The 21,932-nt window shown below is 45.0% G+C and overlaps 1 protein-coding gene across 1 annotated transcript in view; it reads right to left on the bottom strand.

Moving 5' to 3' along the window:
- The window catches only part of LIX1 (limb and CNS expressed 1), a 64,791-nt gene that overhangs the window by 17,674 nt on the left and 25,185 nt on the right, over positions 1-21,932 (bottom strand). The window contains exon 3 of the mRNA XM_004703473.2: positions 2,072-2,212. Coding sequence (XP_004703530.1) covers positions 2,072-2,212 — 141 coding nt within the window. The remainder of the gene's footprint in view (positions 1-2,071; positions 2,213-21,932) is intronic.

Raw genomic sequence — 21,932 nt, 5'->3', positions numbered from 1 at the left:
TGGGGTACTGGAGAAACAAATCATAAGATGGAGAGTAGATGTTTGTTTGACCTCTCCCTCATGTAGTTTTTCTTCTTTGTCTAGCCAGAGGTCAGATAAAGCCACACTGTTTACTCAGTTGTCTTCTGGGGAAAACAAGGGAAATATGAAAATAGAAAACTTGTTAGCTCACTAGCTTTCTGCCATTAAAATTTGGTCTTTAGATGGGTTTAGGCCATGCCTGTAAATAAATCTTTGAAAAGATATGCCCCACCCAGTGCTTCGGAGTTCTCAGGAACCAGAAGTCTTTATCAGAAGCTGGAAAATATCTGGAACCATGAAGAAAACTCCTCTCTGGGACTGAATGTTAAAGGGAGCCTGAGAACAGGCTGAAATGCTTGCTAGGTGACCACCTGGATCTACTTGCTCAATGGAAGAGGGAGAAATGCAGCAATAAAGAGATGGATTGAGTTTGGCCACTGACACCTGTGGACTGGTTTACAGGAAAAAGAGAAGATGAGAGCGGGTTGACCGGTCTAAGGTTCATGACCTAGCACGAGGGGGCTAGGCTTGTTGACTTTTGGTGAGAGCCCATGGGCTAAATGCAAAGCAACCAATGGGCACTCTGTGGAGGCTGAGTGAGGCAGCCCACATTGAGTTGATGACCAGAACCTGACCAGAGACTTTTGAGCCTGTGAACTGGTGCATATTGTTGCTGACTTTATGGATGGCCTGTCTGGATTTGACTTTGCTTATAGATGCAGACTTCACAAGGTTCCAACTGGAATGAAGATTCTTCAGGTCAGGAAATATGATTGTCTCCTCAGAGTACTGGGTTGATGTAAGTGGGCAGTATGTAAATTGGATACCCAAAATTGGGGGGATAAAGGCATGAAGTGGTTGGCTTACAAACTTTCATAGGTGGGGGGCCATATTCACAGGATTATAGGATTAAAGTCTAGGTGTTACTTAATTTCAATCATAAGGCTAAAGAATTATGTACAGGTGCCAAGTTGGCAAGGGGTGGATTGAGTTAAAGTTTATTGTGCCAACCTGGCCGATAAACACATATGAGGTTAATTGAAGGGTGGAGAGATAAATGGCTTGGTGAGCCTCGCCTTTCAAGTTCTCGGGTCTCTTGCTTTCTGATGGTTGGACCAGGGTGCAGGTGCCTTAGCCAGTTCCCTGCTTCAGCTGGCAAGGCTCACTTCCTGCAAGACATCCCTGAGGAGAAGCCACATGGACCTACCCTGATGCAACCCTGGGTGCTGGAGCAGCCATGTGGAGACCCCTGCCAGTGCTGAGATGCTTACACGCGCACTGATTCGGCTTTCCTCCTGTAGTTGGCATCATAGTGTTGATTTTGTGAGATGGAGGAGGACTTGGTGGATTGGTATTGGACATATGGGCTAATGTTGGACTTGTGGGCTTGGGCAGCACTGGGTTGGGATGTTTTCTTGATGTGCATTTACCCTTTATATAAAACTCTCTCTTATACATATGAGTTTCTGTGGATTTGTTTCTCTAAAGTACCCAGACTAACATAGGTTCTGGGCATCACAACCCTGGGCATCAATATGGTCACCAGTCACACATTCTGGCTCCTTCACATAACCTCATCAGCCCAATCATCTAGCTGATATTAGGGACACAAGAGAGAGAGAAAAAATCTAAAATTGATTGTGATGGCAATTGCACAACTCTTTAATAAGCATAATCTAGAGCATTAAATTGTATACCATGCAAATTATATTTCAATAAAGCAATGAAATGATAATTTTAAAAGATGTGCAGCCTCACAAAGGCTCCCGTGAGGAGTTCTACTCTATCCTCCTGGATGGCTGTGAGTTTGAGTGAGATTATGCTGCAGGAAGCGAGAGAAGGTTACTGAGATTTGAAATTGGGAGCCAGCTCCAGTTTCACAATGGATAAATCCACTGGTTTTGTTTTTGTTTAGCTGAAAATGAATGATTTAATGGGTGAAAATGAATCTTTTAGATTCCTTAAAGTAAATTCTGCTCACTTCAGCACCTCCCAAGATTCAAATTCCTCAGTTCATTCTGAGCAGCTCCCACCCCTTGCGGGTACTTACGCTGGTGGAGGCAACTGCTTCCTGAACACTCTCCACAATGAATTCCTTGGTGATTCTGCGGGAGGGCAGCTCATTGAAGAGAGAGTTGATCAGCGCCACTTTAGCTGCGTCTCGTCTGGCCTCAGCTCTACTTAAGCAGCACTGGAGAAGGGAAGCAGAAAAGGCTTTATGAAAGGATTTAGCATCTCACCATTTCATCCCCGCATCAATGGGTCTCTGGACATTTCTGTTCATACATTTATTGTCTAAGACTACTCTTCCATGCCCACTGCTAATCCCCCTGAAAACTGTGCACATTCTCTGTCAGCTCTAGAGCCCATGCAAATGTCTTGGTTGGTCTTCAATTGCTCTTTGTTTTATTTCACAATCATTAAATGTGTAACCTCGTGTAACACACGTACTCTGTTAACAAGTAATGATAAAGATGATAATGGCTACAATTGTGTGCTAGGTGATTTGCATTAATAACCAGGGCCTTCCTCAAATCCTATCCTAGAGGAGAATAGGCAATTAAATAGAAGAAAATCAGGGAAGGGGAACGAGTTGTAATATGATCATGAAGAACACAACCCTCGGATGAGATTGGCTACTAACTGCAAGGTCAGCCACTGCGTGGGAGAAAGACGGGCTTTCTACTTCCGAAGAGTTACAGTCTCGGCAACTCATAGTGTAAGTTCCACCCGGTCCTGCAGGATGGCCATGAATCTGCATCGACTCCATGGCAGTGAGGTTCAGACAAGGGTGCTGCGGTTTGTATCAGAACAAGGACTCTTCTCATTGTTGTGGATGGCGATTGTTTGCCTTTGCTGTCTCTCCGGTGGTGGTGTGGTCACGAACTGGGCTGTGACCCGAGACTACCAGTCACTTGGTGAGAGGAAGACGGGGGCTTTCTACTCTCATACAGCATTCCAGTCTCAGAAACCCGCAGGAGCAGTTCTGTCCTCTCCTATAGGGTTGCTGTGAGTTGGCATCCACTTGCCAGTGAGTTTGGTTTGGGTTTTGGTTTTCCTTCTAAAAACACTTTCCTGATTTTCTTGAAGACCATCCTCTCACCTTGGTCCGCACGATCTGGATAGAGCGTACCACGGTCAGCTGCCGTTCAGCGCTGGGACTGACAAGGGTCTATAACCTTGCCAGTGGGCACCTCGTTCCCTCTTCTATAGCGATTGATTCAGGGCAAGTGCCTGGCCTAATCTAATCTCCCCTGGGATTTTTTCTGGAGATTTTGAACAGGAGACATCCTTTTCGCTGGGTTGGTGGAGCCACTGGAGCCACGAAAAGAGAAGCGGCTGCCTGAGAAAGGAGCGATACAGAGGGAAGCGGGACCAAGGAATGGCTTATCTCCGGATACAGGCAACTTCCTTTGATGATCTGCACCCAGGTGAACTCAAAGGCAGTCAGCACTGCATTGATTTCTCAATGGACTCTTGAACCAAGTGGCCCCAGTGGCAGGGATGGGGTGGCGTGTGGGCTCAACAACATGAACTTCCACTTACCAAGGCTGACCTGGCTGCTGCCACTGCTGAGTACAAATCTGTCAGCAGCAATCTCTACTTGCGCTCTGGTGCCCACATGGCAGGGAAGCTGCCCTGACCGTGCCCGAGGTCAGCCTGGGAGAACTGCCCCTAGGGGCACTTACCACAGGGGACTGGCATTGTCTGCGGGTGTTATGCCCCATGGCACTGAGGCTGTGGGCTCTTGGCAGAATCTGTTTCTTGGCCATTCTCTGTCCCCTGTACCTGGCACATTCTTTGTTGAATGAATGAAGGATGCTTGGAAAAATACAAACGCAAGTCACAACGTGTGCTGGACACCACAATGCTTAAGTAATCCTCTTAGCGAAGAGAACTAGAGAACTTCATGTGCTCCCCCGGAAGAGCTCCGGTTCACATTCCCTGGACAGCGCGTGTATAAAGGAGCCCTAGGGCCCCTGGCTGAGCTCCTGACTCAACGGAGAGCACTAGTGAACCCACCAGCTACCCCGCGGGAGAAGAGGCCTGGACGTTTCCTCCTACACATATAACCTACGAGACCATGGGCCAGTTCTACTCTCTCACATGGGATCTCCATTGGAATCAACTTGATCGCACATAGCAACAGTAGCACAGAACCTAAAAACAAACATCCCCCTACCATGGCACTCATTCTGACTCAGAGCCCCCCAGGATAGGGTTTCTGAGAGGATCCATTGTTATGGGAGCAGCCAGCCTCACCTGTCTCCCTCAGAATGGCTGGTGGATTTGACGACCACCCTTACAGTGAACAGACTACCACTGAACCCACAGCGCCCTGAATACCAAACTCACTGCCATCGAGGCAACGCTGATCACAGCAACCCTATAGGCCAGGCCAGGCCTGCTGATGCTTCCGAGACTGTAACTCTATATGGAAAGAGAAAGCCTCCTCTTTCTCCTGGGGAGCAGCTGGTGGTTTCAAACTGCTGACCTTATGATTTGCTGCACAACACGAGTAACCTAGTAATGTAAAAATGTAAGATGTCTGAATTTTGAAGAGATCGTTGGCTTTAGAAGATCAATCATGCCTTACAAAGCAAAGGTAATTGCTGCTAGTATAACCCGACTTCTGCAGGAGTGATGGTTTAAGAGGAATTTGGCTTTACTGAATCAGTAATAGAGCCTTGGGGGTTTAAGAATTTAGAGAATTAGATTCAGATCCAGACACTTGCAAGAAATTTTATATAGCTTTCTATCTAAATAATAGCAATTTAAACCATCTTTCATAGAGAGAGACCTAGTAAACACCACTGAGATAAAAGCAGCTATCTATTTAAAATAAGACCAGCTAAGTACTAGATCAAAGGCGCCACATACATTTACAACCCAATGGCACTGCTCTGGAGATCAAAGTGCTGCCCGGCTGGGCTGAGGGAACAGAAAGAGCCTTATACCCAGAAAGCATTCAGAAGGACGACACAGACTTAACCAATATCACGATTTCAAAGCAGACACGTGTCTTTACTTATTTTATTGTTTCAATCTCCAGAATTTTTGGCTAAAATGGGGGAGAAAGTGTACCAATTAATAAGTACATAAAATAAAACAAATCCTTAACCATCAAAGGCTTTTCTTGCTATTGTTCTTTGCATTTCTGCAAGACAAGTACTTCAAAATGTCTATGTAATGTTAACCAGCCGCTTTCTTCTAAATTCTTGAGGTACAAATGCAAGCCAGGGAGGACCGTGCATTTTTCTGTAGGGGTCTTTTCACGGGTCCACTGAAACCACATGAAACCGGGTGCAAGCTATTAAAAACCAAACTCACTGCCATCGAGTCAATGCCAACTCATAACGACCCTACGGGACAGTAGAACAGCCCTGTGAGTTGCTGGGACTGGGAGTCTTTAAGGGAGAAGAAAGCTCCGTCTTTCTCCTGCGGAGCATCTGGTGGTTTCGAACTGCTGACCTTTCGGATCACAGCCCAACTCGCAGCCACTATGCCACCGCCAGGGCTCCTTTGTCATCTATGGGACATCTCTAAATCAGAGTGTGGATGCTGCTCTAAGAACGGGCACCATGGGGACTCCTGCATGAAAACAAAATACGGCAATGACAAGACATTTTATTGATGTGCCCAAACCAGTTGTCAAAGACCTCAGTGGGGAGTGAATGAAGTATGAAGTTATTTCAAAGCAACTTCCTGTCAGAAGTAGACTTCCCAGGTTGCAGGGTTTACTCTGACTGTTTCATAGCCAGGCCTCAATCGTAAAGACAGATTTGTACACCATGCCTTATCTGCTCACGATTCTGACTCGTTAATAGAAAGAGACAACTTCTGTCCTTGGCATTTTGTGAAAGTGCAGGGCTGGGCTGTTTAACAGTGAAGCTTTTGCTGGACTCCGCGGTGGACTGTTGAGGCATGTGGGGCCACATACTTTGTACGTGGCTAGCAGACCTCACCCAGACATTTGTCTTGATGCTCAGCTGCCTTGCATGCTGGTAGATTATAAACCACCTTAATCATCTCAAGCTTTCTGGCTCTAATTTAAATTTTTTTTAAAGGGTTTATGGCGTTGCTTGGGAAAGCCATTAAAAGTCTAGGGATTCAGTGTTGTATTACCCAGTAAGCAAGGTAAGCATTGGCTTGTTTGTGCTTACTTACTAGTATACAGTAGACATGAAAACATTTTCCCACCACATCAAAGATTCCGCTTCTAGGTATGGCTGGCAGCTGCCTCTCTCCCAGTCCCATTGACCATTCCTACAGAATCAAAGTTTCTTTTTAAATTTACAATCCCTGACAATACCCAGTGCCCGAGACCAGAGGAGAGGAGCCTGGTGGCAGAGTGGGTTATGAGTTGGGTTGCTAGCTGCAAAGCCAGCAGTTTGAAACCACCGGCCGCTCCTCAAGAGAATGGCGAGGCTTTCTGCGGTGAACAGTCACATGGGCAGTCTTCCTCTGTCCTGTGGGGTCCCTATGACTTAGAAATGACTCCGTGGCAGTGAGCTTGGTTTTGCCTTTGGAATGCCAGATGGAGTACTCAGCAAGGTAAGAATGAGCTCACCTAGTCTGAGTCGTTCATCCACAGTGAACAGTCTCACATGGATTTCACCACATCAATACTCCTGCTTAACTTGTTTATTGTGTGATTTGCCCCCAGTCCCTAATGCTGCCTGCCTCCTGGCATTTGCACCCTTGGGTATCTGACCCCACTACCATTCTAGGGTTGGTCCATGTGGTGCTATAGTCTGTCACTTTAGATGCCACAGTGTTGGGATGGAATGACATTTCTTTTTTTCCCAACAGTTTTCTTGGCATATAATTAACATATAATATAATTCAATAGTTCAATCACATCAAGAAGAGTTATGCAATCATCAGAGTTTCTTATCATTGCTCCTCTACCCTAGTCTCGGTAACTCCCACCAAAGGAGTGAGTGGGCCTATGTGAACAGGGCCTGTATCACACTAATCGAGGGGACTGGTCAGTTTTCATTACCCCCCATACACACACACACACACACACACACACACACACACACACACTCACACACACATCCCCACCACCAGTAGCCTGGCTATCAGGATGAGCCATCTTTGAAGAGAAGAGAGAAACCCAAAACACCTGGGAATCCACGAGCATGTACAAGAGCGCTGGCTGACATGGCCAGAGGTTGCAGAGACTAGATGCATCAGGAGACTCAGAGGAGCAGCGGCAAGACTATGAGTTATCTTCTCCTTATCTGACCTGAGACGATGGAACTGTGGGACAGAGTGACAGGTAGACTGGCTTCTTGGCCCATGGAATATAAGCCAAGTGACCATAATGCTGAGAGACTAAGAACTAGAGAGCCGTGGCTAGCACACAGCCAAGAGGCTGAGAACTAGAGAGGAGAGACGTGGCTGTTGGCTGAGGAGAGGTTGCTGTGAACCAAAGACTGTATCCTCACGGCTGGCTGATCCTGACTTGTGGTACCCTATAAGTTCCTAGTAAGCCTCCCTAATTGTGAGTATTGTCTGTGAGTTCTATTGGCCATGGCCATGAGTTATCGAGCCCACCATAGATGTAGAGTGGAATGGAAGGAATGAGTGGTGTCAGAACAGGTAAAGAAGGACAGACCATAAGGCGTGTCTGACCCCCTGCCTTGTGGCAATCAGGAAGTCAGAAGACGTCCGGTATGGCGAACCTCCATTGCTGTTTACTCTACGTGTCTCGGTTGTGCTTGCTTTCTCCTTGAATCCCTTGCTTCGAGGAGAGCCAGCTGCCATGTGGTGAGCAGCCCTATGGAAATGCTCACAGGAAAGCAACTGATGTCTTCCACCCATAGACAATTGGAAGCTGAATTCAAGCCTCCAGAAGCCTGCAGCCCCAACTGACGGCAACGCATGGGAGATGGAGCTAGAACCACCCCACTGAACAACTTCCAGATTTCTGACTTCAGACTCTGTGTGAGGCAAAATTAGAAACAAAACAACAACAACAAAACCACCGAGGCTGCTAGATTCCGAGACAATGTGTTATACAATAATAGATCCGTCCACTCCCCATCCATCAGTTTGTCATACGGTGGTGGTGTGCATGTTGCTATGATGCTGTTTGGAGGAAGCACAGCAACAGTGCTCCTTAGAATCTAGGATGGCCGGACTCATCTCACCAACTTTGGACAAGTTATCAGGAGAGACCAGTCCCTGGAAATGGACTCATGCTCTGTCAAGTGGAGGGTCCGTGAAAAAGAGGAAGGCGGTCCATGACATGGATTGACACCGTGGCTGCCACAGTGGGCTCAAACCTAATATCCAAGAGGGTGGCGCAGGACCAGGCAGTGTCGCGTCCTGACGTCAAGGGTTGTCAGGACTCCCCAGCACCTGACCACCACCACAATGATGCTGGCGGCTATGCGCCAGTAGTTAGAATGCTAGCAAGTTCATGCACAATGGACAGGTTCCATCAGACCTTCCAGGCGAAGACAAACGAGGAAGAAAGGCCACTTTATAAAACTAGCTCATAAACCTTATGGATCGCAATAGAAGGCTGGTACAGTATTGGAAGGTGGGGCCTCTAGGTTGGAAGGGCACAAAGCTATAACTGTGGGTTCAAAAATGTCGATGCCCACGAAGACAGCATAGTCCTAGGCGACATTTCATTCTGTTATACAAAGAGTTGCCACGTGTTGGAACTAATTCGATGGCAACTAACAACCATAATCAAATAATATCAAATTTTTGCTGCAATAATGTAATTAGGAATATTGTCAGTATCAATTTGAGAGAGTACTCAATATGAGTAACCATCATTGTTGACACTATGTGCTTGGTCCTGTGTCAAACACTTGTATTGCATTTAGTTATGACAATACTCCTGTGAGGTTGCTTTTGGTTTTGTCCTTAAAAAGGGAAGAAACCGACACTTAACGAGCGTGCACATTCCAAGGATGTCCGACTTAAAAGTGACCCAAACAAGGAAACCAGTCTGTCTGACTTGAAGGCTCATCTTTTTCATAACTATGCAAAAGAGCCCTGGTGGGGTAGTGAGTTCTGCTTTGGGCTGCTACCAGAAATGTCAGCAGTTCAAACCCACCAGCCGCTTGTCAGGAGAAAGACGCATTTATCTGCTTCTCTAAAGACTTCTAGCCTCAGAAACCCAAGGGGGCCACTCAACTCTGCTCTATGGGCTCACTAGAACTGACTCAATGGCAGTGGGTTTTGAGTGACTATTTCGCAGAAATGGTTGTCTAATTTAGAATTGAGAAGATCCCTAATTGTCCACTCTCATACAGTATTCCCCACAGCAGTTTAGTCATTTCCTCAAAGGCCCAACTTAGATAGTCTATGGGCCATTTGGACAAAACACTCTAGAATGTATCTTTTATCCCTACAGGAGAAGCAAGACCCATTGAGAAGCAAAGACTGAGAAGAAAACAGTACATCTGGGCAAAAACTGTGCTCCAGGAGGAGGGTTTTTTTTAATTGCCTCCTCTCTGCTACAGTTCCCCGGCGGGTACTGGACTCTGGGTATTATAGTAAAGTCACTGAGGGGAAGGCGAGAGAAAGGCCAGCTATGGCTAGGTCCCCAAAGCATATGTAGGAAGCTTTTCCTTTCTAGGTGGAAATGACCACCTGTTTACACCTGAAGCAAAAAATTGATGCTCAATAATTTTTAAAATTATTTAAATAAATTTAAAGCGGTAATTCTTCAAGTCTAAAAGTCTCTCAATCTGAAGCTCCCCAGCTCTACTGGATACAAAATATGTTCAAAACTAGCTTTATATTCTATTTTGGATTTAACCTCCAATAGTTGCTATGAGTTGGCATCACTTTGATAGCAGTGAGATCAAGTTGGAGTTCAAGTCTCCGGATACATTTGAGGATCATTGCCAAGCCTAGGTCAGGAGACTGGACCAATGGTTAAAAAGTGGAAGGCTGATAGTAAAGTCACGCAAGGGACTTGTTGAACATACGCATTCGCAGGACTCGGCCTGACTTCCAGCGTCAGAATCTCGGCAGAAGGCTTCTGTGGGGGAATCCCCATCTAATAAGGCATCCGGTTGACTTTGAAGTTGACCCAGGACAGCTCTCAGCAGAATGTTGCACCGGCCTGTTCCTGATCCTGTCTTATTTTTCGTTTTCGGGAGCAAGAACTAGGTTTTGTGGAGACTGGAGCTTACACAATTTGGGGGTGCTAGTTATTAAAATCCAATGAAGATGTTGGCATTGGGCCTTGGACGGGTCCCACTTGGAAGTGTTCTTGCTTCATGAGTTTCTAGATAAATCCATCTCTGCTATTTTCACCTTAGAAACTACTTCTATCCAAAAGTCCAAGAAAGTAGCATTCAGTTAAAACAGCAAAACACAACTTTATGATCATTCTAAAACATAGGTAAAAATAGTACCATAAGCATCATTGATTTAACAGAGGGTTTTAACTTTACTGTCTTTATCAGCAGTTTTAAAAATTTCTCCCATGATAATTTTTGAAGGTACTCATTCAATAAGTTGTGGATCCAACCCAAGATAAATTTGTGCATCAAAAAATTGTCTTAAAATAAAATAGTGGCTAGACAATGTTTTAGGACAGACAGAAATTCTTTTTTTTTATCATCTTATTGGGGGCTTGTATGCTTATCACAATCCATCCATCCATCCATCCATTGTGCCAAGCACATTTGTACATTTGTTGCCATCATCATTCTCAAAACATTTTCTTTCTACTTGAGCCCTTGGTATCAGCTCATTTCCCCCCTCCCTCCCTGCTTCCCCCTCCTTCATGAACCCGTGATAATTTATAAATTATTATTTTGTCATATCATACTGCCTAATGTCTCCCTTCACACACTTCTCTGTTGTCCATCCCCCAGATAGGAGGCCACATGTAGATCCTTGTAATCTTGTAATCAGTTCCCCCTTCTACCCCACCTTCTCTCCACCCTCCCGGTATCACTAGTCTCGCCACTGGTCTTGAGGGGTTTATCTGTCCTGGATTCCCTGTGTTTCCAGTTCCTATCTGTACCAGTGTACAGCCTCTGGTCCAGCCTGATTTGTAAGTTAGAAATGGGATCATGATGGGGGAGGGGGGCGGAAGTATTTAAGAACTAGAGGGAAGTTGTATGTTTCATCGTTGCAACGCTACACCCGGAGTGGCTCATCTCCTCCCTATGACGCTTCTGTAAGGGGATGTCCAGTTTCCCACAGATGGGCTTTGGGTCCCCACTCTGCACTCCCACTCATTCACAATGATACGATTTTTTGTTCTTTGATGTCTGATACCTGATCCCTTCGACACCTCGTGATCACACAGACTGGTGTGTTTCTTCCATGTGGGTTTTGTTGCTTCTCAGCTAGATGGCCACTTGTTTACCTTCAAGCCTTTAAAATCCCAGACACTATATCTTTTGATAGCCGGACACCATCAGCTTTCTTCACCACATTTGCCTATGCACTCATTTGTCTTCAGCAATTGTGTTGGGAAGGTGTGCACACAATGATATGTTTTCTTCTTCTTTGATGCCCGAAACTGGATCACTTAGACACCTCATGTCAAACAGAAATTTTTAAATTAATTGAAATACAATTTTGGTAGATATGTACCTGATATCAATAGAAATGCCTAATAAGAAATTATTCTTATTTGAAAATAAAATAATAACAAACCAATCTTATTGTGAACTATTTATGGAATGCTTCAAGAATGATTATTGGTGTGCTACTGTTCATGAAAACCCCTTTATCCAAGCTGGCAAATTTCCTGGTAACCCTCATTTGAGGAATCCTTTCACGCATTGCTTCCATCAGGCACGATGCACATGCTGGGTGGTTGTTTCAGAACCCCAAGACTTGATGGTACATACACCTCACAACAGTGCTCGTTTTAAGTTAAGTGTGGGGAATGATGTGGAAAAACAAGTTAGACACACTTTTACTCTGTATCAACCAATGGCAGCCTTGGGGTTGAATACTACCCTAAAATGTGTTTGTTGTTGTTGTTTTGAGCAGGAACAATCATGTGATAGCAAAGAGACAGCTTGTATCTGCATGTGAACTCAAGGCTGAAGAGGCTGTCCGCCCGGGGTCAAGAGCAGGGCAGCGCTATTTAGGTGGCATCTCCTCAAAAGCACTTTGTACCCAGGGCCCCAAGCTGGGAGTTTTCCGGTGGCAAAACCAAATAAATGGATTCTGGGAGAGGTGAGAATTCCTGCCTAAATCCTTTAGGCAGCTAAGCTTGTCATTCCAGTGGCCGAGAATGTTTTGCTTTGGCTTCTCGGGAGTCCCCAGTCTCTGCAAGTGACTGGCAGCACGTGCGGGTGCCGCATGCCAGCTCTGGTCAGTGTCGCCAACACCTCTGTTCCATCCTGACAGCAAGCCTTCTGCACAAAGAATGTCACAAACCTGGCCCTGCTGCTAATTGTACCCTTTTCAGCTCTCCGACCTTGACTGCCCTGACCTCAGCATGAATATTTGCATGTGTTCCAATTTATTTAATTGTGGATCTATTAGCATTCCCCCCACCCCCCCAGCTTCCAGATGGTGATGTGAAAAAGGGCAATCGTTGAAACTCAGTCACCCAAGTTAATCTTGTGTCTCTTTCTCCGCAGGTCAGACGGGCTGCAAACACACCGGGAACAATTTGGAGCCTGTGTGTGTGTGTGGGAGGAGGATCTTTGGAAGGGACGGGGGAGGGGGTGGTCTGGGAGTCCAATTTTCAGAGAAAACTCACCAGTTCCTGTCAACTGAAAGAAACGTTTCATGCACATGGTGGGTCAGAATGCTATTTGTATAATACAAACCACCTGGCCTCGTCCTCCCTTACCTCTGCTACAAAGGCTACTCCACACATCCACCGAGGCCCACGGCCCTGGGAACTATTAGAAAACCAGGTTGTGTTTTGCTCCTTGAGGGGGTTTTCCTTTCTTTTTTTCGCGTCAAGGTGAAGACAAGCAAGATGAATTGATCAGGGCTCTTATTTTTCAGAGGTGGCTTTGATGTGCAAAGAACCTGGCTCTGGTTGAAGAGCGGAGGATGGGAGGCGGTCCGGCCGAGATGGACGCAGAGGTCCTCGTCTGCTGTGATTGGGTGACACCGGGAGCATCTTCCTAACACTTTCGGATTTGGGGAGAGGCCTCCTGTGGAGATCGTCTGGAATCTTTTATTTACGGTGTAGCCCTTTCCCTACCTTTGACGATTCTGCCCGAGGCCAAGTGTTTCAATCCACTTTGCTTGATCAGAAAAGAACTGGGCTACGCCAGGGCAGAGAGGGTACCCTGAAAACTATGCGCACGGATGAAACCACGAAGCACTATGACATGCTTGGACCAGGAACATTCTCACTCGCTGCCATCTGGCCAATGCTGACTCGGTAACAGCCCCCGAACCCCCACCCTGTGCGTTTCTGTTTACAGGAGTGGAAAGCCCAGTCTTTCTCCCATGGAGCTGCTGGTGGTTTCAAACTGCCAACCTTGCGGATCTCAGCCCAGCGCTTAACCACTACACCACCAAGGTTGAGTGCTCTTAATCAATCACAAAAGGACAAATATTGTATGAGACCACTGCTTTAAGCGGGAAAGCAACAAGACAACGACCTTCATACCAAAGAGAACAGACTGCGGAGGTTACCGGGAGTGAGAGGGCAGGGCGGGGGGTGGGGGTGGGGGTGGTGACGCCTTAGGCTGGAGGGTCAGTGGGTATTCACTTGGGAAGATGGTGACCCACCAGCGAGAGAGGAGAAAACAAAGGGCGGGGAAAGGCGTGGGATGGAGGGTGAGCTATCAGATAAGTAGTTTCAACTGTTGAGTACAAAAATTATCTGAAAGGGAAAAAATCAAATGTAATTACTTTATGAGAATTAAACAAAATAGGAAAAGTTCTAAGTTGTGTTACTTCTGGTGCTTTTTAATAAAGTTTAAAAAAACCTGATTCAAAGAGTTAAAATCTTGTCCTTTGATCTCCATTTTGAAACACTTTGAGCTTGATCTTAGTATTTTTCGTATTTTTCTGGGCTTTATCTCTGTTGTATTTTGTTACTATTGGTGGCCTTCTTGACTCTCTGTTATGTATTTTCGTTTTCAATGTGTAAAACACAGGATAAAAGTTCATGAGGGAGTGAGGGCCAGGGAGGGGTGGGGAATGGTCTGATATTAAGGGCTCAAGTAGAAAGCAAATGTTTTGCGAACAATGATGGCAACAAATGTACAAATGTGCTTGACACAATGGATGGATGTATGGATTATGATAAGAGCTGTAAGAGCCCCCAGTAAAATGATTACAAGTTCCCCACAAACAAACAAACAAACCCAAGATGGTTGAATCTATAGAGACAGTAACTAGATTAAGGGTCCTTTCGGGGTATGGCAGGGGAGGTGGGGGTAGGGGTATTGGGGAACTGATATCAAGGAGTACAAGAAGGAAGAAAGTGTTTGGAAACTGATTAACATTGTTTGGTATGACTGAACTATTGAATGGTACGATGTCTGGGTTGTGTTCTAATAAAAGGTTTGAAGAAAAAAAATAAACAAAACAATATACACGACCGGTTTCATGGGATAAGTCATTAAAGCCAGATAGTTAGCCGACACATGGTTTTCAATTGAGTTATACCTGGGTTATAACCAACCCCCCTACCTTTGGCTCTCATTAGTTCCAACACAGGATGCTTTCCTGTGGAGCTCTCCACCGGGAAACACCTCTGTTTGAAGTTATGTTATGCTGCATGGTGTGCAGTTCATCTGAGGGAAGGTCTACAACTCCGGAGACAAAGACGAGGTCACGGATGGTTTCAAACCAAAATATTTGGCCTTAAAACAGCAATCGTGCAGGGCAATAGTCTCAATTTTATGGCAGGAACTAAATCTCTACTTAGGGTATGGAATGTTTAAGCCAGGACTTATTTAATAATCAGTAAAAAGAGAGCATAACAATTCATTTAGCCGAGTCTATGAATTAATCAAATTTTCATTAGTCATTCTCTCCTGGGAAAAACTTAATTTCATAAACTTAGCTTATTGTGATTCAAATGTGCCTTTAATACCGTTCGTGGACTTTGAGAAAAATCATTGACAGTATGAAAGTATAAACATGTGTTTCTATCTGACAAGACAGGTGAAGTGTGCCTACGACCTTAAGCAACTAAAAGGAAACAGCATTAAACACCTCCATGGGTATTTTTGTAGGAAAATGGCTTTGGTTTGGAAAAGAAAGAAACTCAGAAGCCTTCAAGCCCCTTCCGACTCAAAACAATCCTTCCTGCTGAGACAGTGAAACTTTAAGGAGATCGCAGCTTTCTCCCTCAGAGAGGCTAGTGGGGTTGAACCTCTGACCTTGTGGTTAGCAGCCTAATTCTTACCCCACTGTGATAGCAGAACTCTCCCCAGAGCTCCTGGGTTCTGTGTCCATCTCGTCCTCTGTGCGCTGCAGCACTGATGCCAAACAGCAAACACTGGGCAGAAATAAAAATGCCCAGCCAGGAGATTGCCTGAGGAAATGTCACCTGTTCCATTCATGTGGTTCCTGGCATTTGATAGTTTCTGTATCCAGCCCCAGTTTTAGCACCTGTATTTATGTTCTGCAAAGTTATGTTAACAACAACCAAAAAAAAAAGTACGCAAAAAAGATATGATACCCCAGTGAGTTTGTGTCCCACACTTCAAATAAGCCTAGCTATCATGTTAATGTTTAGCTGGGGGACATGAGTTTTATTCAATCCCAATTCATATGTATGAATAATCACATGGTCCAGGACTATACTCCAGAGAACGTTTGTGTTTTACTCCAAATAGGAATGAGATTCATTAATCCAAATCATTCCAGCAGACTGGATGTGGAAGATTACGTCGCTTGCTTGAACACAAACCATTTAAACAAAATACGAAATAAGATAAAATACTCAATAAAGTTCCCGTTTGGGATTTGAAAACAAACGCAGCTGCTGAATCACCGCGTGGCATCCCTCCTGAGGCTATCAGGAGGGCCGCCAGACGCTGATCTATCCGATGACCCTTGTGTTGCTCTTTGCGTAAAAAAAAAAAAAAAAAAAGCAAGTACTACACAGTGTTCACGGTGGTGAGCTGTGGCTGAGGAAGGATGAACTGGCTCAACAAAAATGTCATGAAGAAAACGCATCCCCAAACGCCTGAATTTCTACTGAGTGCTTATACGAGCAGAAGATGATTTCTTTTAGAATCAGGAACCATCTGTTCAAATATAACTTCCTAAAAATGATGGAGTATCTGTAGATTAGATGTATAGCTCGCACTCTCATTTTCTATACTGTGGTCGTTTTTGAAGACAGTTTGAAGACAGGTTGATGACTCTCTTTTCTGTGGGCGCAGGTGTCGATTCTTTAATTAGTCTTCGTGGACACAATCCCCCCATTTTCTTCAGGAGAAGGCTTCTCTTCAGAAAAACCCGTGGTGAGTCCATCCGTGTCTTTTGACTGCTTTCCTTTGATTAATCAGCAAAGCAAAGCTCAGACTGAATAGCACTTTTTTAAAGAGCAAATGAGCGCCATCTCTCACAGCGTTCACAAGACTGCCTGAAACCAGAGGGACCAGTCTTGCCATCCAATCCCATGCGCCATTTCAAGGCGTTCCAATTACTTGGCACCATTGGAGGTGGCGGCCACGGCTCAGTTAGAAGGCTACTGCTGGCATAATGGTTTCTCCATGTCTGAGCACATGGTCTTGGCATTAATACTCCATCGTGAAATGATTTGCAATGCACAGGGGTGACATTGGCTTATGAGAAAAGCATTGCAGGAATGAGCATGTAGGCTCTTACAGACCAACTGCTGGCAAACACAGGATGAAACGCTACATACTGAAACAGCATGGAGGAAGGTTTCTGAATTGCGAAAACAAAGTGGGAGGACATTGCTTTAGAAGAACTACACACACACACACACACACACCCCTTTCCCCCTGATTTTCTTAAATCATATTATGGAGGGTCAAATGGGTTAAGGGGCAACATTTGGCAGCCAATAACCCAAACATATTTTCAAAATATTTGATTCAGGCAATTCTGGATCTTTTACGCAATGACGTTAACAATCCTCTAGAGAACTTTAAGATATAATGATACAAACACAAAGAAAAGGAGAGCCTGAAATGATGAGCGAAATTCCCAAGAAGCTGCTGCTGCTGTTCGGTGCCAGGGCGTCAATTCCTCCTCACAGCGCCCCTATGTGCCAGTAACCGGCGCGCCCGGCCTGTGCCACCCTCACCATCGCCCTTCTGTTTGAATCCATTGCTGCGGCCATGGGGGCAACCCATTCAGTTGAGGGCCTTCCTCTTTCGCAGCCCCTCTACTTTACTGAGCAGGAGCTCCTGCTCCAAAGACTGGTCTCTCCTGACAACACGTCCAAAGGAGATGAGATGAAGTCTCACCATCCTTGCCTCTAAAGAGCATTCTGTCCGCACTTTTTCCAAGACAGGTTTTTGGTTCTTTTGGAAATCCAGGGTCCTTTCCAGATGGTTTGGCAACACCAGATTGCAGATGCTTGGATTCATCGTCAGTCTTCCTTATTCAATGCCCAACTTTCCCATGCAGATGAGGCAACGGAAAATACTATGGCTTGAGTCAGGTTGCACCTCTGTCCTCAAAGAAACCTCCTTGATCTTCAATGGTTTATAGAGGTCTAGTGCAGCAGATTCACTGCATGGAATGTATCATTTAATCTCTTGATGGCTGCTTTCATGAGCGTTGATTGTGCATCCAAGCAAGACAAAATCCTTGACAACTTCAACCTTTTCTCCATTTAACATGATGTGACCTATTGGTCCAATTGTGAAGATTTTGGTCTTCTGGACCTTGAGTTGTAAGTCATACTGAAGGCTGCAATCTTTGATCTTCATCACCAAGTGCCTCAAGTCCTCCTCACTTTCAGCATGCAAGGTTGTGTCATCTGCCTATCACAGCAGTTTGTTAATAAGCCTTCCTCCAAGTCTGATGCAACATTCTTCGTCATATAATCCAGCTTCTCTAATTATTCACTCCATATACAGATTGAGTTCGTATATGGTGAGAGAATACAAATCTGACATACGCCTTTCCTGATTTTAAACTACGCGATATTTCATGCATGGAATTCATAATTTTCAAGGTAGGAAAAGCCAAATTAGGAAAAAAAGGGGGGGGAGCAGAATGAGGAGCTGATACCAGGGGCTTAGGTGGAGAGCAAATGCTTTGAGAATGATGAAGACATGTGCTTTACACAATTGATGTATGTATAGGTTGTGGTGAGTTGTATGAGCATTAATAAAATGATTAAAAAAACAAACACCAGTATTTCCTCAAGGCATATTCTCTAGAGCCATTCACTGATCTTCCAAATGCATTATATTAGAGATAAATTATAATATGTGCACTTTTTTACACAATTTGTTATAAATACGGCAATATCTTAGTTATTCATGATCACGGAGCTTAGGAGGAAGCAAAATTACTGTGCCAAATTCAAATACAGAGGGAATTCAAAACTCTTTTTAGTTGATTTACAATTCATTCTTTCAGAATGCTAACCACGTCCATGAACGTCATATCAGATGCTTTTAATGTACGGACTTGGTTTTCTAGCAGTGTCATGTGAAATATCGGAAATGACTATTAACTGCGTCTAAGAATGGGCAAATAGGAAACTCATTTGGTCTCAGAATATTCCTTCATTTAGCTGTTCATGCAATCAAATTTATTAGCCATTTACTCTTAAGATACAGACTCGGACGCTAAAGAAGTTGCATTTTATTAGCGACAGAACATGCACCTAAGCAACCTGGCCTGAGGACAGGGGGTGGGCGACAACTGGAATTAGAGGAAGGTGAGCTTCCTAGGAGCTCGAGTCAGGGGAATGTGGGCTCTGAGTAGACCCCTGGAAAGGAACAGAAGGTGGCAAATTCATAAGTAGGTCTCGGTGTGAGCATCGGAGGGGTTAGAAGGCATCAAAATGTAGGCCAGGATGCACACCCGATGCACAGGGTGCCAGAGATGGGAGTCAGGAGGACAGGCTGCCAGGAAACGTTGGGGCCCTGTTGAATTGTCTCTTATGCCCGAGTAAGAAATTTAGACATTAATGAACAATGGACATCCTTTTAAAATCAAATTTCCAGTATAGTTCTCAGAAAATCTCCTATGTAATCTAAATTTTCTTATTGAAAAAATATATATATCATGGCTTACAAAGAACTCTTCCCGGACACCTAGAGTAAGGTGACCAGATTTCAACATTGGTAAAGCGGGACACCATTGCTAAAACTCATATCCTGGTGAAATAGCCACATGGCAGCCGAAAACCTTATAACCTAGTTTGTTGTGCATTCTTTCCAAAAATCGGGACTTTTTAAAAACGCCGCAGACGTGGGAAAAATTGTTAAAAATCGGGACTGTCCCGCCAAAAGCAGGACATCTGGTCACCTTAACCTAGAGACAGTACCACCTCTCTTGTTCCGAAGGTGTTATATGTCTTGTTCTTTTCAGAATCCGAGATGCCAAAGATCTCGCTATGTTATATATCTTTTCAAAGAAACAGCTTTTGGCTGTGTTGACCAGGTTCACTACTTTTCTGCTCTATTGTACTAGCTCCCCAAATGCTAATCAAATAGTATAATCAACCTAGGATTAAAAAACAAACAAACAAAAACAGGGGAAATATTTTAAGTGAGATTGCTATGCTATGTTGAGAAGAAAGGGGGAAAAATGTCCTTGGTCCATCTTGTAGTAGAATGCTGTCCCTAAGTCAGCCAATAATCAGAATTGGGAAGAGCTGTGAGGTCATTTACCATGCAGCTGTGCTGAAATTTCCATCGGAAACCAGGATGCTTTTCTTCAAATCAAAGGAAAGCATTTCAATCATGTCCCCTCTGTTGTGTGTCTTTCCTTCCTAGAACTCTTACAGATAAGGAGGAGGGCACAGGACTGGACAGTGTCACCAGCATCACTGCCCCAACCCCCCGTGACGTGTACTGGGTCTTGCCCATGAGGTCAGCATTGAAATTTCTGTAGGGCCATTTCCTCCTCTCGCTGCCAGTGAGTCCATTCTGACTCCCAGCGGCCCTTTAGGGCAGAGTAGAACTGCCCCGTGGGTTTCCAAGGCTGTAACTGTTTACAGGAATAGAAAGCCTCCTCCCGTAAGGCGCCTGGTGGTTTGGAACTGCTGACCTTGTGGTTAGCAGTCCAACATGTAACTACTAGACCACAAATCTGTCCTGGAAGAGGTACAGCCAGAGTGCTCCTTAGAGGCAAGGATGGCAAGACTTTGCTTTACATACTTTGGACATGTTATCAGACGAGACCAGTCACTGGAGAAGGCCATCGTGCTTGGTAAAGCAGAGGGTAATTGATAAGGAGGATGGCACAGGACAGGCCAGTGCTTTATTCTGTTCTACATAGGGTCACTATGAGTTGGAACTGACCAACAGCACCTGACAACAAGCATTGGACTGCTAACTGCAAGGTTGGCGGTTCAAACCTAATAGCCAGTCTGCGGAAGGAATATGCAGGTGACTGTCTACTCCCCAGATTTTCAGCCTTGGAGACCCTGCAGAGGGTCGCTATGGGTCGAAATGAGTCATCTTTTCCTCTAAATTCTAGATTCACTTTCTCTCCAGTTTACTAATTTGTCATCTATATCCACTTGGCTGATTTTCTCTTTTTGTTATACGTTTACTATCATGCTTTACATTTCTTATTACCTATTTATTTTTTCATACTTGTTTTACAGATACATACCCAACTTTTATTTTTCCCCAGTGGATATGCATCATCACACTCGCTTTTGTTCTCTCCTGCTTGACCATTTCTCTTCACTTGTTTCTTTGCCTTAGCCTTTGGCTCATGTTTTGGGTTCCCCTCAAACATATATGAACAAAGTGACATTCATGAACATAGAAGCTCTGTGAATGGGTAGAGGTTGGGAGTGTTGACCAGAGGCTTCACTTCAGAATGCTCAAAATGGGACCTGCAGGCACAAGTGGTTTGCGAACCCCTTACTAAATGGCCAGCATGAGAGGAAAGCTGCTTCCCCTCCAACACCCGCCCCCCACCCCCGTTTTCCACTCCGCATCCTTGTCTTCTGTGCCTTGGGCTCCACCCAGCTCTGTTCTGTGGTCCCCAGGCCCGCACTCAAAGTGATTCCCATCACTTTTCTTGACCTGAGGTCCGAATTCACTGGTGAACACTGCTCAAGGTCGGGGAGATAAGACTGGCTGGCTGAGTGGGCGAGACCATTCCGAAAGTAGTTCTTGACCCTGAATATTGCTGCTGGGCCCCGCCTTCTCTTGGTATTTGTGCATCTGAAGTTTCTCTGGCTCTTTTTGCCTTCACAGCACATTTATATCCTGTATCTGTTTATACGGTATTCATTTTGCACCTAATAATGTGCTTCTATTCCCTATGATCTCTCCAAATTGCCTCAAAAGTTCAACTCTTTCAGTGGCACGGTTTCTTGTTTTCCACTAGCATTATGGATGTACTTATTACAAATGTATCATTGACATAGTGAGGCACTTTAGACACGAAAGGAGGTTGAGGAATATGGTGAGCCCACCCTCTTCCTTCAGCACTGAGACCGCTTCGTGGTGGCTTACATCCGCTTGCAGTGCCTCTGGCGGGTTCTGGCTCCTGTCTTCAGGCTGTTGTAACACAGCTGGGATCCTGTGGCTCAGTCTTAGTTATCCTTCCCAGCTGCCCTGCGGCTTAGATGTATGGAAGCCACTAGTGACGATTCGATGGGAACAGGTTTTCTCCCCCACTCTCTATGGGTCTCAATATTTGAAGTCAAGGATCATGTCTTACGATTTTTCTATATTTCCAAACAGTGTTGAACACATGAATAGAAACTATGTACAGCCGCATTAAAGAATACTGTCTCTACTTCTAGAGAAGCCCTGGTGGCATAGTGGGTTATGCATTGGGCTTCTGGC

The sequence above is a fragment of the Echinops telfairi genome, unplaced genomic scaffold (genome assembly GCF_000313985.2).
Source record: "Echinops telfairi isolate 266 unplaced genomic scaffold, ASM31398v2 ScPeMD7_7469;HRSCAF=8507_1, whole genome shotgun sequence".
NCBI lineage: Eukaryota > Metazoa > Chordata > Mammalia > Afrosoricida > Tenrecidae > Echinops > Echinops telfairi.
This window is presented reverse-complemented; position numbering and strand designations above follow the sequence as displayed.